This window comes from Scardinius erythrophthalmus, assembly GCF_964197995.2.
Source record: "Scardinius erythrophthalmus genome assembly, chromosome: 4".
Lineage (NCBI taxonomy): Eukaryota > Metazoa > Chordata > Actinopteri > Cypriniformes > Leuciscidae > Scardinius > Scardinius erythrophthalmus.
Window position 1 is genome coordinate 6,401,179 of NC_138224.1, and position 14,496 is coordinate 6,415,674.

At 39.1% G+C, this 14,496-nt stretch overlaps 1 protein-coding gene across 2 annotated transcripts in view; it reads left to right on the forward strand.

Moving 5' to 3' along the window:
- Positions 1-7,095: 7,095 nt before the first annotated feature.
- Positions 7,096-14,496, forward strand: part of srgap1b (SLIT-ROBO Rho GTPase activating protein 1b) — a 35,963-nt gene continuing 28,562 nt past the window's right edge. The window contains exon 1 of one of the 2 annotated variants that reach the window (XM_081363053.1): positions 7,096-7,734. In XM_081363053.1, coding sequence (XP_081219179.1) covers positions 7,668-7,734 — 67 coding nt within the window. In that variant the 5' untranslated portion in view covers positions 7,096-7,667. The remainder of the gene's footprint in view (positions 7,735-14,496) is intronic. The other variant, XM_081363054.1, reaches the window with a different exon arrangement.

A 14,496-nucleotide genomic window follows, 5' to 3' on the forward strand; every position in this document is an offset into this window, starting at 1 on the left:
AGCAACATCTCTTCTCTTTTCTGATGATGTGTTTACTGGCGTGAGGGCGGGTCAACCTGTCACTTACATGACATCATAACAATAGCAAACCACAACCATCCAATCAATTCCCCATGGACAAAATCAAGTCCCATCCTGCAGTTTTTCTTGTTCGAGAAGCGGTTTCACTCGGATACACGTCACAATAGGGAAGAAAAGACTATTGTAACTTCCGTTTCATGCCGACTTCAAGCTGTCTTTAGTGACAGCCGCCAACTTTTGACAACCGCCAATCTCTTTACACAGTGACAAGAACAGCGATACGAAGTGGCCCTTCCTGCTGAGCTATGGGATTTCTTAGCCCCCATTGTCATGACAGCTGAAATTGAGGACCACAGGTTTTCTAGTCCCACTAGGAAAAGGGGATATTGAGGTTACACAGCTTAAAAAGGTTGTGTGGGTGAAGGAAAGATATGGATGGAATGCCATTCAGGGCTGATGATATTAATCTGACCTTTATAAATATGTACACTGTAAAAAGTTTAACTATTATTTACTCAATTTTATTGGTGAAACATTTTTACACTCAAAAAAATTTAGTAAATTTTAAAGCTGTGAAATCAATGAAATATACTGTATGAATTGAGTAAATGCAAGTAAAAAAATTAAGTAAATCTGTGTAACTGCATCTGGTACATTAACAAATACAATTGAGTAGAAATAATTTAACATTTAAACATTAAAAAAACAATATTTATGAGTAATATTAACTGTTTTTATTAATGAGTAATATTAACTTTTTTTATTTTCTCTAAACCTTTGTAAAATAGTACTCCAGACAACCACCAGTATACATTACATTGGCCTTTATTTTCAATGAGTACAGCAATATAGCACATTTTAGACTGTTTTTTCATGTATACAATATTGCCTGCATTTAAACTTATTTAACAAGTAAAAATGAAATATTTAAACATTCAGGTAGCCTAATTCAAGTGTAATCAACCACTCTGTTATCCAATATCTACCGAATCTGCGCTGGTCCTCATGCCGGAGACAGACTCGCCTCTGCGGGTGAACTTTGAACTTCATACCGCCGTCCTGCGTTTCACTCACAGTCACTGTCTGAGGCACAGCCGAAATATACTGCGAGCGACTGACATAACCTGCCAATAAACAAAAAGTGATAGTTCTGAGGACATTTTATCATCCAAATGATAATAATTATATTCATTATCATTATGAAAGTCATGTGTTTATGCAAAGCGTTTCAATCACGCAAAAAGACAAACGCGGCTCTCGTCTCGTTTAGGTGTCGAATTACGCCTCTGTATGTTGTTTTGCATTAAATATGATTTAAAGCACAGTAATGATTTTATAGATAAAATAAAACATACACCAACCTGAATTTCACAGTGAAAATGCACCAAATCTGCGACGCTGAGAAGAGAGCTGTTGTTCTGGAGACTGGAAAGAGTTCAAACAGCCACGCTCACTCCAACCGTCGAGTTTTCGTCACGTCAGAGGGTGGGGGAGGGGGGGGCATTGTTTTAATTGAGTAAACTTACTCAATTTTAAGAGCGTGTTAAATATATTAATAATATTGATTTGAATTAAGTAATTTTTTTGTTTCTTGAAACAGATCAGTTTAATTAAACATTCTCAAATATTTTGATAGAAATTTCACATATATATTAAGTATATTATAAAGAAATAATTGGTTTGTTAAATACTAAATTATTTTATTGAAAAAAACTTAAATATATCTGTAAATTTTAGATAAAATTAACTGTTGGATTTTTACTCAATTATTTTGGTATGTTTAACTCAAACAATCAAGTAAACGATATACAGAGATTTTATTAAGTTAATAAAGTTAAAAATTTCTGTAATATTTACTAAGCCACAGAATTATTTTTTACAGTGTACCGTGGGGCAGATCAAACAGAATTTATAGAGAAAAGCCAAACACAACTTTCAAGAGTCACAGAGGTCAAAGGACAACATAGAAAGAAGGACGTGAGTGACATCTCAATGCAGGACCAGCCAGATTAGGGCCAGATTTACTAAACAGGGCAAATTAGTGTGAGCCGTGAGAGCACAATTCCCCAATAAAAGCAAATGGAAGTGGAAAGTTCTGTGCGTGATCTACCGACGAAGAGCAAATTAAAGAACACAGACCCAGCCGGATCATTTCCATAATGAGCAATGCAATCTACCAGTTAGTGTCTGGTTTAAGATGTGCTTTTTGGGGCGGTAAATAATGGTGCAAACACCAGTAAATTGATGAGCGCAAACCTTAGTAAACCACCTTTTATGATTCATTTACTACTCTCCTTCTATAAATTTTGCATCTGAAAAAAAAAATAACTGTCCACGCCTTTACAGCGCTAATTTTTCATTTTTCGTGTCTTTAGTAAATCCTGACAGTAGTTTTTTAAAGCCGAAAGAGGGTTTGCACTGGTAAATCTGGCCCTTAGACTCCTACTGTGGATTTAATAACTACAGGAAGTATCAAATATAGTGTTTAATTGACCTGAATAGCCCTTCCAGTCATCTGTCTGAGAAGAGGCCATGTCCCCTGTAGCTATTGCTGAAGTCTGAAGTTATTAGTTTAATTCAATATACACTTTATGGACAAAAGTATTTGAGAGGGACTTTAATGACATCGCATTCTAAATACATAGACATTAATATGGAGTTAGCTATAACAGCTTCCACTCTTATCCACAACATTTTTGAGTGTTTTGTGAGGTCAGGCGCTGATGTTGGAAGAAGGCCTGTCTCACAATCTCCGTTCCACTTCATCCCAGAGGTGTTCGATGGGGTTGAGGTCAGAGCTCTGTGTGGGCCAGTCGAATTATTCCACACCGATGGAAACCCATTCCATGAAGCTCCCGCCGCACAGTTTTTGTGCTGATTTTAATGCCAGTTTGAGTGTTTTTTTACGCACCATACGCCTCAGCACTCGGTGACCCCGTTCTGTGACTTCCACTTCGTGCCTGAGTTGCTGCTGCTCCAGAACACTTCCACTGTCCATTATTATCGATTACAGTTGACTGTGGAACATCTAGCGGGGATGAAATTTCACAAACCGACTTATTGTAAGGTGGCATCTATACCACGCTCGAATTCGCTGAGCTCTTCAGAACGAGCCATTTTTTCCACAAATGTTTGTTAACGCAGACTGCATGGCGAAGTGATTGATTTTATACTCCTGAAACACTTGAATTCAATAATGAAGATGTGTGCCACATTACTTTTGTCCATGTAGTGTATATACAGTATATATAAACTGATCCAAAGTGACAGTAAGGACTGTTATATTTTTACAGAAAATTCGAAATAAATGCTTTTTTAATGTCGTTTGGTGTCATTGGCACCAAATGTGAATATGCACCAGTGAATAATAATTTCAAAAGCATATGACTTCAAAAGGCTTGTCATAAAGTGCTCATGTTGAATGGACTACCTTTATGGTGTTTGATTGCCCTTTTTTATTTTGATGTCTGTATGCTTTCATTGTATAGAAAGCAGGATGGATATTCAACAGAATGTCTCCCTTGAAGTTCAGCGGAAGACAATTTAGAATGACATGACGTTGAGTTAATGACAGTGTTTTAAAACTATTCTTTCACATTGAGGTCAGTTCTTCTCATTTTTGTTCACAGAATGCCGATTTGCAGATGCCAGACATTTGACAGCACTCATACAAAGCAGTAATGTATGATTGTCAGGTTTGCCAGTGTGTGGGAGAACCTCGCTTTGGAGACCAAGTAAAAGCGGCAAAAAGAACATCACATAATCGGCGTCATCCTTTTTAGAGCCTCTGTCTGAGAGGAACAGAACGTTCAGGAGAGAACAAATTGTGGTAAAGCCATTACTGGAGGAAATGTTTATGCGCTTTCCCCCACTCCATGTATGAGTCTTACTAATGAGAGCGGTGTAATTACTGACTGGATGCTTCAGATGTTTTTCCCATGTCCAAACACAGTTTAAGTTGAGACCAGTTTGCTTTAGCAGGAAACTTCATGATTAACAGATAACTGATCCAATCTGCTCCCTTTGAAGGTCCTCCTCCATACGGACCACAGGTTTGGAGTTTTCTGGAATGGGAACCTCGAGACATACTCAAGCTTCACTTTAAGTCACAATGAAATCTAAATTCTTGTGAAATATTATAATATAAATGAGTATTGACATCTGTGATGACGTGTTTACTGGTGTGAGGGCGGGACAACCTGTCACTCATGTGACATCACAGCAGCAAACTACAACCATCCAATGACTTCCCGGTGTACAAAATCAAGTCCCCGCCTACAAGAAGCTGATTCACTCAGATATAGGGAAGCAAAGACTATCTACTGTTTCATGCCGACTTTAAAATGTACGAATTTAATTGCATTAGCTCATAAAATATCAAATAACACTTTCACTTGTGTAGTGTATTTCATCAAGTTAATTATACACGTGTTCTACTTCTGACAACGAGAATATACAGTATTTTGAGGCGGCCATTTTGCATGCTGAACATGTACATCTCCTCAGTCGTGGCAATATGTTCTGTCCTGAGGCTTGTGCTGTACTGAAGGTTCAATAAAAGCAGATATAAACACACTCACTGATGTCACTTACACTAAACACACCCAGAACACCACTAAACATAGACAGAAGCTTTACTAGCCCTTAAATGGAGCTTTATAGGTGGTATAGACAGCACAATTATTAATTCATCATGGGTTGATTCATACAGCACCCACAGGACATCTTTTATGTCCTGTTTTTATAGAACTGAGCATTTCATATAATACCCAAGAGTTATAAATATGAGTCTTCTACATGATGTAAGTCTATAATAAATCATCTAAAACAACCCTCAGAAGTCTAAAAATACATGTAAGTGCCCATACATGCATCGTTAGAGTGAGGGTGTGCTCAGTGATTGGAACAGATATACATTTCCTGTACTTACAGTACGTGTGTGTGTGTGTGTGTGTGTGTGTGTGTGTGTGTGTGTGTCACTAGCCTGTTCCCGACCCTATAGTGATGTCAAATAATTCATTATTGAGCAGATATGTAAGACTTCTAATGATGTTAACATTGCATCAGTGTCACATGAGAGACGCTATATCCTCATTTTCGCATACATCACGCACACACACACACACACACACACACACACACACACGCACGCACGCACGCACGCACACACACACACACACACTTTATCTTATGTAACCGATGCCATGAACTGTAGATATATGTCAAGCGGTAATGAGATTGTTGTTATACAGGAAGGTCTTGTTTTTTTTAAAAAAGAGAGCAAGCAAATTATGTTCCCAAGCATTGCAGTAGTTCACTGTAAAAACAAAAAAAGATGGATTAACTTTTTTTTTTTTAAAAAGTAAGTACCTGGTTGCGTACATATTTTTTTTAGTTCATTGAAATAAAAAAATGTGAGTTAATACAATGAAGGAGATTGGTTTAATCAACAGAAACTCAAAATAGTATGTTATCTAAACCACAGAAATTATTTCATAAAGTTGATTTGACAACAAAAAATTTTGTGATTGTGGTGGCAAACAATTTTCTATTACTGAATAAGAGACCCTCTGTCTCGGTCATACATTTAGTCACACATTACTTTTTATCAAGTCATCATGTTTCTAAGTTTATGAATATAAGAAAATGCAAACATAGAACATATTAAATTTCTGTCACATGATAAATCATGAAAAATCATGAAAAAGTATTTTTTTAATGTGTTTCTAATTCAAGTGTTTAGATTTCATTCAATAATTCTATTGAAATGAACACTTTAACATTATTTTGATGAAAACTACTGCAAGCACACTCTTCTTCTTAAAAAAACTGAAAGATTTATTTATATCAATACCATAAATCAGTTTATGTTTCAAGTGTAAAATACATCATACTATATGTGGTACTGATTTATGCTGATTGTGTTCTTGACAGGATGATTTCTTGGCAGCATTATAGATAATATATTTAAATTGATTCAAATAAATAAAAACTTTATTACTTGAACTGACATGAGATCAGTGTCGCAGAATTGGTTCCACCTTCTGGTTTTCTCTTCTATGTCTCCCCCTGCTGACTCTGCGCAGTGTTAGTGACCCACAAAGCGAGATGGGTCTGTCTGCGGACTGCAAGAGAGGGGCGTAACAGGAAGTGGGCGTAACTTGAAGTGGGCGTAACTTGAAGTCTTGCAGTCTGCAGACAGATTCTATTGGACAAAGCGCCTCCTACATCATTTAGCCACTTCACTTATGTCTAAGTGAAGAATGGGGGAGTCATTGAGAAGCCTTTTCATTGTGTGAATTATTACTCTTGTTTTGTAGTTGCACAGTTGCTCCAGCAGAAGTCAGACTGGTGCTTCCCACAGCTACTGCGTGTTTCAATCCACCTTAAAGGTTAAATTCAGCCTGATGTAAACCTGGCATCATGCATTTGCACCGCATTATTGGACAATTACTCGGTGATTTTCAGAGGGGTCGACTTTTTTAAATAATTGCTGTCACTTCGCGAACGTAGGCTACACATTTAGCACACTCTTGAAATCTAACCTTTGTGGTTTCTGAAATGTTTTGAAATGCTGTCGAAGCGTAAAGTAAAAAAAAAAACCTCTCTCTCTCTCTCTCTCTCTCTCTCTCTCTCTCTCTCTCTCTCTCTCTCTCTCTCTCTCTCTCTCTCTCTCTCTATATATATATATATATATATATATATATACACACACATATCGTTTTACTTCCTTTGGGTGTTCAAGCCTTAATTGGTATCTATTGACGAAACTACTAGACCAATTGTGTTTTTAAATAACAAAAACAATAAAGTTTTATCAGACTTAATTGCTCCACAGAAATTAATTTTTACTGCAATTTCAACAAATGCCATCTATCAACCCTATGGGTAAGTAAATAGCCTGGTAAATCTAGTCCAGTGATTCTCAATCCAGCATTTTGGATTTTTCCGTTATCTGACACACCCAGTTCAGGTCTAGTAGCATCTACTAATAAGCCGATAATACAAATCAGGTGTGTTAAATGAGAGAACCATCCAAAATGTTCAGAACTTGGAAACTCAAGGTCCTGGGCTGGAAACAACTGGATTTGAGGTTTCCTGAAATAGTGTGACTGTCAATTTTATGTGTAGGCAATAGCACGCATGCACACACTCACGCCCCAACCCGCCCACCAATTGACAGTAGCGTGGAGAGCGCGCGCATGAGAAACACGCACACGAATTTTTTTCGTACACAATCTGATACTCTCACACCTTAGAGTGAGTTTAGATGAGTTACAGTCTCTGTCACCTCTAGACGCGCGTATCTGCTCTGTTAATCGCGTGCGCACTCAACCTGTGCGTAATATTGATGCGGCCACTTGCATCTCCAATCGCTCTTGCGCGTCTGGCGATGCGGCTGTAACGACGCGCCCCGTGGTTCACGTGCCACTTTTCAGGGGTCTTTTGTCTGTGCAGGTCTAATAATCATTGATGTGCATGGTTGACTGTCATCGCTTTGCTTTACGGACTACAGTTTCCTGCTGCCGGATCACGCACTGAACCTGTGGTTAGATATGACGCATCGGGCACAGTAGGGACGCGTCTCGGAGAAGCAGAAAGGTTTCAGACAGAAGGGACCAGCGGATCTGGACTACACAGGCGTCATGTCTAACATGATCAAGAGTAAAAAGGAAAAGGAAATCATTACGGAGTATGAGAGCCAAGTGAAAGGTAAGAACACTCGCACCTGATGGGTACCTGGAGACGGTCTTTCATCTGATGCACCTAATACGAACCCTGTGCATGCGTTAACATAACGGCCAAATAAAATTTCATGATGTCTTTCAATTGCATTAATGCTTCCCATTTAATTTGAATTGTTTTTCCTAACATATTAAACCACTTAATTCTACTGGAAAATCCATTTTAAGCTGGGGGTTGTGTTTTAAAACATGTTAACCTGGTTTCTAGCATTATTTTGCTGGTTAGAACTAGTAAACCATCTTTGATCAGCTGGTCATACCTGGTCAAGATGGTGTTGAGAACATACTGGTCAACCAGCTAATGGATAAGCCTAACTAGAAACCAGTTGTCAACTTGTACCAGCTAAAGGGGGTTGAGATTTTTTTTGAGATTTTTTTACAACATGGTAACTGATCAACCAAATTATTACCAGCTAGACACCAAAGGTGGTTAAGATGATTTTTTGAAATATTGTTGCTGCTGGTTGACCAGCTAATAAGAAACCAGCAACCAGCTGTTCATACAAGCTCAATATGGTCCAGATGTGCTTACTGGTCAACCAGTTAGAAACCATCTCAGGGTGGTTTTTGAACCATGTTAGATGGTTTACTAGCTAACTAACAGCTAAACACCAGTTACCAGCTGGTCATACCAGCTCAAGATGGTGGTTACTGGTCAACCAGTTAATGACCAGCTTGGAATAGCCTAACTAGAAACCAGTTGTCAGCTGCTTTTACCACCTAAAGGAAGTTGAGTTGGTTGCAACGTGGTCATCCAAATTAGATGGTGGTTAAGATTTTTGAAACATGGCCAGCTAATAAGAAACCAGCAACCAGCTGTTCATACAAGCTCAAGATGGTCCAGATGGTATATAAAATGTGGTTACTGGTCAACCAGCATCTCAAAGTGATCAACATGGTTTTTGAACCATGTTAGATGGTTGACTACCAGCTGAAAAAAACTAGCTACTATTTGGACATCCCAGCTCTAGGTGGCTATTTCACCAGAAACCAGCTACCATGTTCCAAAACAAGCCTAAGGTAGATTTCCAGCATAAGTGCGGGAGGTACAACATATACAGGCTGCAAAATCAACATAATAGTATATAAAATGCACCCTGCTTGATTTGTTTGCCCTTACAGCAGGGCGGGCGTTTGTGCACGCGCACTCGTTTAACAGTGTGTAATCGATGAGATGGAAAGAGAGAGAGAGGGGGGGCTCCATGGCAACCCGCATGGCAGATCCTGTCTCCAGTGCTCCAACTGTAGTCAGGTGAAGGTGTATGGCTTGTTTAGATCATAAAATGGGAAGATGTTTTAGAAAAAAATCTGGAAAAAGAAGCACCATATTTAAATGTAAGGAGCTGCGTTGCTGTCTCAGCTGCTATTGGCCAATGATGGTGAGAGTGAGGGTGGTCTCTAGGCAACTCAAGGCATGCTGATAGATTGGTGTAGTATCAGGGCCGCTGCGTTTGTGCTCACACTCCCAACATATGGACGTCTCACGGTTGTCAAATGTGTGCTTAGGTACACTCCTTTTCCAACAGGATCTTGCTGCATTGTACATGTTTCCATGGATACTCAACCACCAGTCTGTGTGTGAATGTCCAATGGGGAAGCGATGGGTATCTGGCTCTGTGTGTGCATGTGTGTGTGTGTGTGTCAGGGAGCAAGATCAGGGAATCCTCCTGCCGCAGCAGTGCTGTTTAGTATGGACCGCACGTACAGCAGTGTGTGTGGCATACAGTAGTGTGACTGAGGATGGATTGAGACAGATGAGTGATTGATGGTCAGAAGGGACCGCTACTATTCTCATATATAAAGACACTTATTTGCAAACATGCTTAATTTTCTTTTAATGTTTAAAAAGAGTCATGTTACTCTAAAAAATGTTGGGTTGTTTTGTTTCAACACGTGTTTGGGTCAAATATTGGGTCAACCACCATTGGCCATTGGCACCTTTGGACAAACCCAAATTAAAATTTTGTACATATTTGACTCAAACATGGGAAACAACCCAGCATTTGTTAATGTACTATGTGTAAAAACACTGTAAAAAATATTTTGTATTACTGTATGTTTTACAAGATGTTCTACTTCAGAATTTCCCTTGTAATTTAATGTTTCTTTGGAATTAATTGTGAAATTGACGACTTTGACAAAAATGGAGTACAAACAAATTTCACTGTGTATGCTTGTTTGAAATTTTATCCCATTTTAAAAAAATATGTTCTGCAAAAAAAAAGAAGAAAAAAAAGTCCTGCTAGAGTCTGTCAGCGTCCGCACAGGAAATGGTTTTCTCTGAGGGAGGAAGTTAGAAGGAAAGAGAGGCACATGACCTTGACTGTACCTGCTAACACACACACACACACACACACACACACACACACACACACACACACACACACACACACACACACACACACACACACACACACACACACACACACACACAAACACAAACTGAACTACACAATTATGGTGATTCAAAGTGAGTCAGTTTAATGTGGAAAACATTGGTGTGTGTGTGTGTGTGTGTGTGTGTGTGCGTGTGCATGTGTGCGCATTACACAAAATATTTTTGCTTCATCAGCAAGAAACGGGGCTCGAGCGAGTGGCTTTTTCTGTCCTGTTGGGAGCTTGTGTTGTACAAAAGCTTTACACATGCATGCGACCAGAAACACTACTGTAAACCCCACCCTCATATCATCCACTGATAGCTATAGCATGTGTGTGCATGTGCACAGTGTGTTCTCATGCAAGGCTCAAAGAAAACGCACAAAGATGGAGAAAACAATTGACATGTGACATTGCCATAATGCTACGTTTTATTCTGTTATTTTCCTGAGATTTGATGTCGAGTTGCACTTCTGGCTTCTGTCCAGGACAGGTCAGTCCAGCCACAAACACACACATACACACACATACACCTCATCGTCGGAGGCCGCAGACTGACTCACTGGTGTACTTCCTCTGCCTAGAAAGACTGTATGAATCAGATTTATTGCGGCTCAGGGGATCCAATCCGCTACAAGACATTTCATCTGTTAGTTTAGAGTCCCACAGAAGGAACCATCAGAGTCCAAACATCTCTTTAATAAATGTTCAGAGGGAATGCAAAGTGACATAAAACAGTTTGTACAGATGAAAGAAGCATTTTTAGCGGGTTTGTTGTGTATTATGTTTCCGATTTTTCAGAAATTCACTATCCATTCACAGAAACACTACCAACTCCTTTTTTTTTTGGGGGGGGGGCGCCCACATCTTTTGTGTGTCGCTACGTCACATTTTAAATTATGAAATTTTGCATTTTTACAGTATGAAATCATGGGAAATGTATGTATTATTTTCGAATTGGTTATGATTTTTATGTTGCTGGTCAAATTGACCCTTATTGGATCCAATCCAGTCCAATATATAGAGATTGGTGGGTCCATCTTTGTTGCTACATATGCCAACGGTGACAGTTCAAAAATGGGGAAAAAGCACTTCTTGTGTTTTTCCCCCAAAGTTTACATGCCTATAACTCAAGACGTTTCAAATATCCTTTAAGATTTTGGTTCTTAACCAACTTTTATTTTGGTATCTTAATTTTTAAGCCCCAATTTTTAAGCATTTCCAGAGATAGAGGGATTTCAATGTGGCTCCATGAGTAAACTGTTAAATTGTACACATTTTCAGGGGTCAAAGGCCCTGTTTACACCTGGAATTAAGATGCGTTTTGGTCGATCAGATCACAGGTGTAAACATGGTCTAAAACGCTTTGAGCTTGTCCACTTTCGACCACTTCCAAGGCAAAAGAGTGCTTGTTTTTCCATTTATTTTTTGTAAATATTATATAGGGTCGCTAACGACCCGAGGTGTGTTACATTGTAAGTATATTTTTTTCTGCACAACAATAATTTAATCTTTGATGACTGAATAAGTGCAATTCACCTTTATTCGACAAGGTGGAAATGTCTGATACACAATGATGAAGTGCTTTTCACTCATAGTTAACGCAGGCAGAAAACAAAAGAATAGGAAGCATCATCAGCAAAGCTTGAAATGGCTCAGAGCAAGTACTGAACACAATCAAATATTAGTGTCACTGTCCCTTGATGCTGGATCTGGTAAAGAAGCTGTCAGCGATCAAAATAATGATTTTGAAAATGTTGAAAACGATCGTTTTGAGAATATATTTGAGATGGTGAATATGAGCCAGATGCTGAATGTACTTGGAAATGAGCTCTGACGAGGACAGCAATGATGATATAAAACATCTGCTCAAACTGAACCCTTCCAAGCACAGAAAGGGAACAAAATATGCTTTATTTTATGGTTCTGTAATTGTTACTCTAATATCAGGAGAGTTTTATATTATCGTGACAGGTAGAGATCCATCGGTGTTGGATATAGATCCGGGTCGCTAAAGACCCAAATATGTAATAATGATCGACGAAACATTCATGCGTTTAAGAGTTAATAGTAGGTGTCAACAAAGCCAAACATGGGTAACATTGCAAACACTTTCCAAAAAGTGTTGGCCTAGTTTGCAAAAAAGCTGTACATTCCAATTAGTAGCATGTCCAAATACACAGTATTCATAAAACAGTAGGTAAAACATTCATTAAAAAAAAAACCTCGGACAATGTATTGCTTCTGCCAAGACTTTAAAGTGTGCATCTGATGACATTTGTTGAGGGATCATCATATTTGTGAACATTGAAAAAGCAACAAGACTGACGTCTACTCTAGGTTACATGACAATTTCAACATGATGTAGTATGTCCTGATTATTTTCATACTACACAAATACAGAACATACATTATTAATGGTCGAGAAGTGCTGTCTTCATGAAATGGAGTATGCGATTTCAGACGGAGCCTATGAAACGTCCTCATTTAGATAACAAAATAAATGTGCATGTGGTATTGTAATACAAGTAAGGTGATGGCAAATGCTGAGAGGTGGACAAGGACCAGATGTCCACTACGTGTGTACACTTTAATAGTGAATTGTGTGTGTAGTATCGTCCCATTCTCATGTACCCATCTCAGCCCTTGTCATGTTTCAAAATAATGATTGGAAACCACATATGGCCTCACTTCCTCTGTTTAAGAATAGACAGTGAACAAATAGCTCATTTGGTCAAACCTGAATTCTTTGCATCAGAGTCGAGACCAGACAGATTTTCCAGCCACCCACTGCATGTATTTATAATAGGAGCCCTGTAAGTCTCATTAATCAAGTATAGATATCGATCCAGTAATCTATTTAAGACCACGGCGGAGAGGACCACATATACTGCAGTACTTACACTAAGGATTGTGCGTCTTGAAGCCTGTCTTTGCCTTTACTCTTGGGTTTAAAGCTGAAAGCTTATTTAGCCAGGCTTGGTTTACAGATTATCTCGAGTCTTATTTCCGTTTAAAACAACTGAGATGTGCTAATGGAGCTTAGTCAGGACTCAGGGTAGACATATTTAAAATCATCCGAAATAAAATATTTAGTTTGAAAGATGTTTTGATGTTTTGCCAGTCTAGCCCTCATAACCTAATTTTCATTTGTGTTGAATGAAATATTGCGTGACTACGGTCAATTACATTAAGTCTGGTGTGGTGTTGAGTCATTGTCTGTCTGTTTAGTCCTTACACGTACACTTCAGCTGTTCGTATCTCCTGACCTTGGATCCGTATGTGCTTGATTACATTTGTTGTGTCTTGTGTATTGGATGAAGCCTCACCTAATCTTGACTTCTCCTTGACACTTTTTATGTAAAAACATTCATTCCATCTCTGTGTAATTGTATGTGTACAGGTTTGGCTGTATTTGTGAGGGCCAAATGTCCCGACTTATATAGTGAAATATTATGACAACTGACTAGTGAGGACATTTTACTGGTCCACACTAGCAAAAAAGTTGGATACATGGATAAAAATCCAGTTTTTATTTAAACCCAGTGTTTTGCACAAGTTTCTGTGATAGGTAGGTTTGGGTAGGGGTAGGGGTTGGGTTAGACCACAGAAAATATCAGTAACCTGATATATATAGACCATTGATGTTATATATATATATATATTGTGTATATACAGAATACACACACAGAGAGACATGTAATATATATAAATAAATATAATAATATATACATTACACACACATTATGTAAACAAAAAAAATTATATTAGATGCGATTAATCAACACTAATATATATATATTAGACTTCGGTGCATCGGATTCAGGAAGAACAGTGCGGTTTTCGTCCCGGTCATAGAACACTGGACCAGCTCTATACCCTCTCCAGGGTGCTGGAGGGTTCTTGGGAGTTTGCCCAACCAATCCACATGTGCTTTGTGGATTTGGAGAAGGCATTCGACTGTGTCCCTTGCGGCGTCCTGTGGAGGGTGCTCTGGGAGTATGCGGTCCAGGGCCCTTTGCTAAGGGCTGTCCGGTCCCTGTTCGACTGGAGCAGGAGCTTGGCTCGCATTGCCGGCAGTAAGTCAGAGCCAGGGGCCGGAGGGTGTCCGGTTTGGGGACCACATGATTTCGTCTCTGCTTTTTGCGGATGATGTTTTCATGTTGGCCCCATCAGACCAGGACCTTCAGCATGCACTGGGACGGTTTGAAGCCGAGTGTAAAGTGGCTGGGATGAGAAGCAGCACCTCCAAGTCAGAGGCCATGGTTCTCAGTCGGAAAAGGGTGGTTTGCCCGCTTCAGGTTGGTGCAGAGTTCCTGCCTCAAGTGGAGGAGTTCAAGTATCTTGGGGTCTT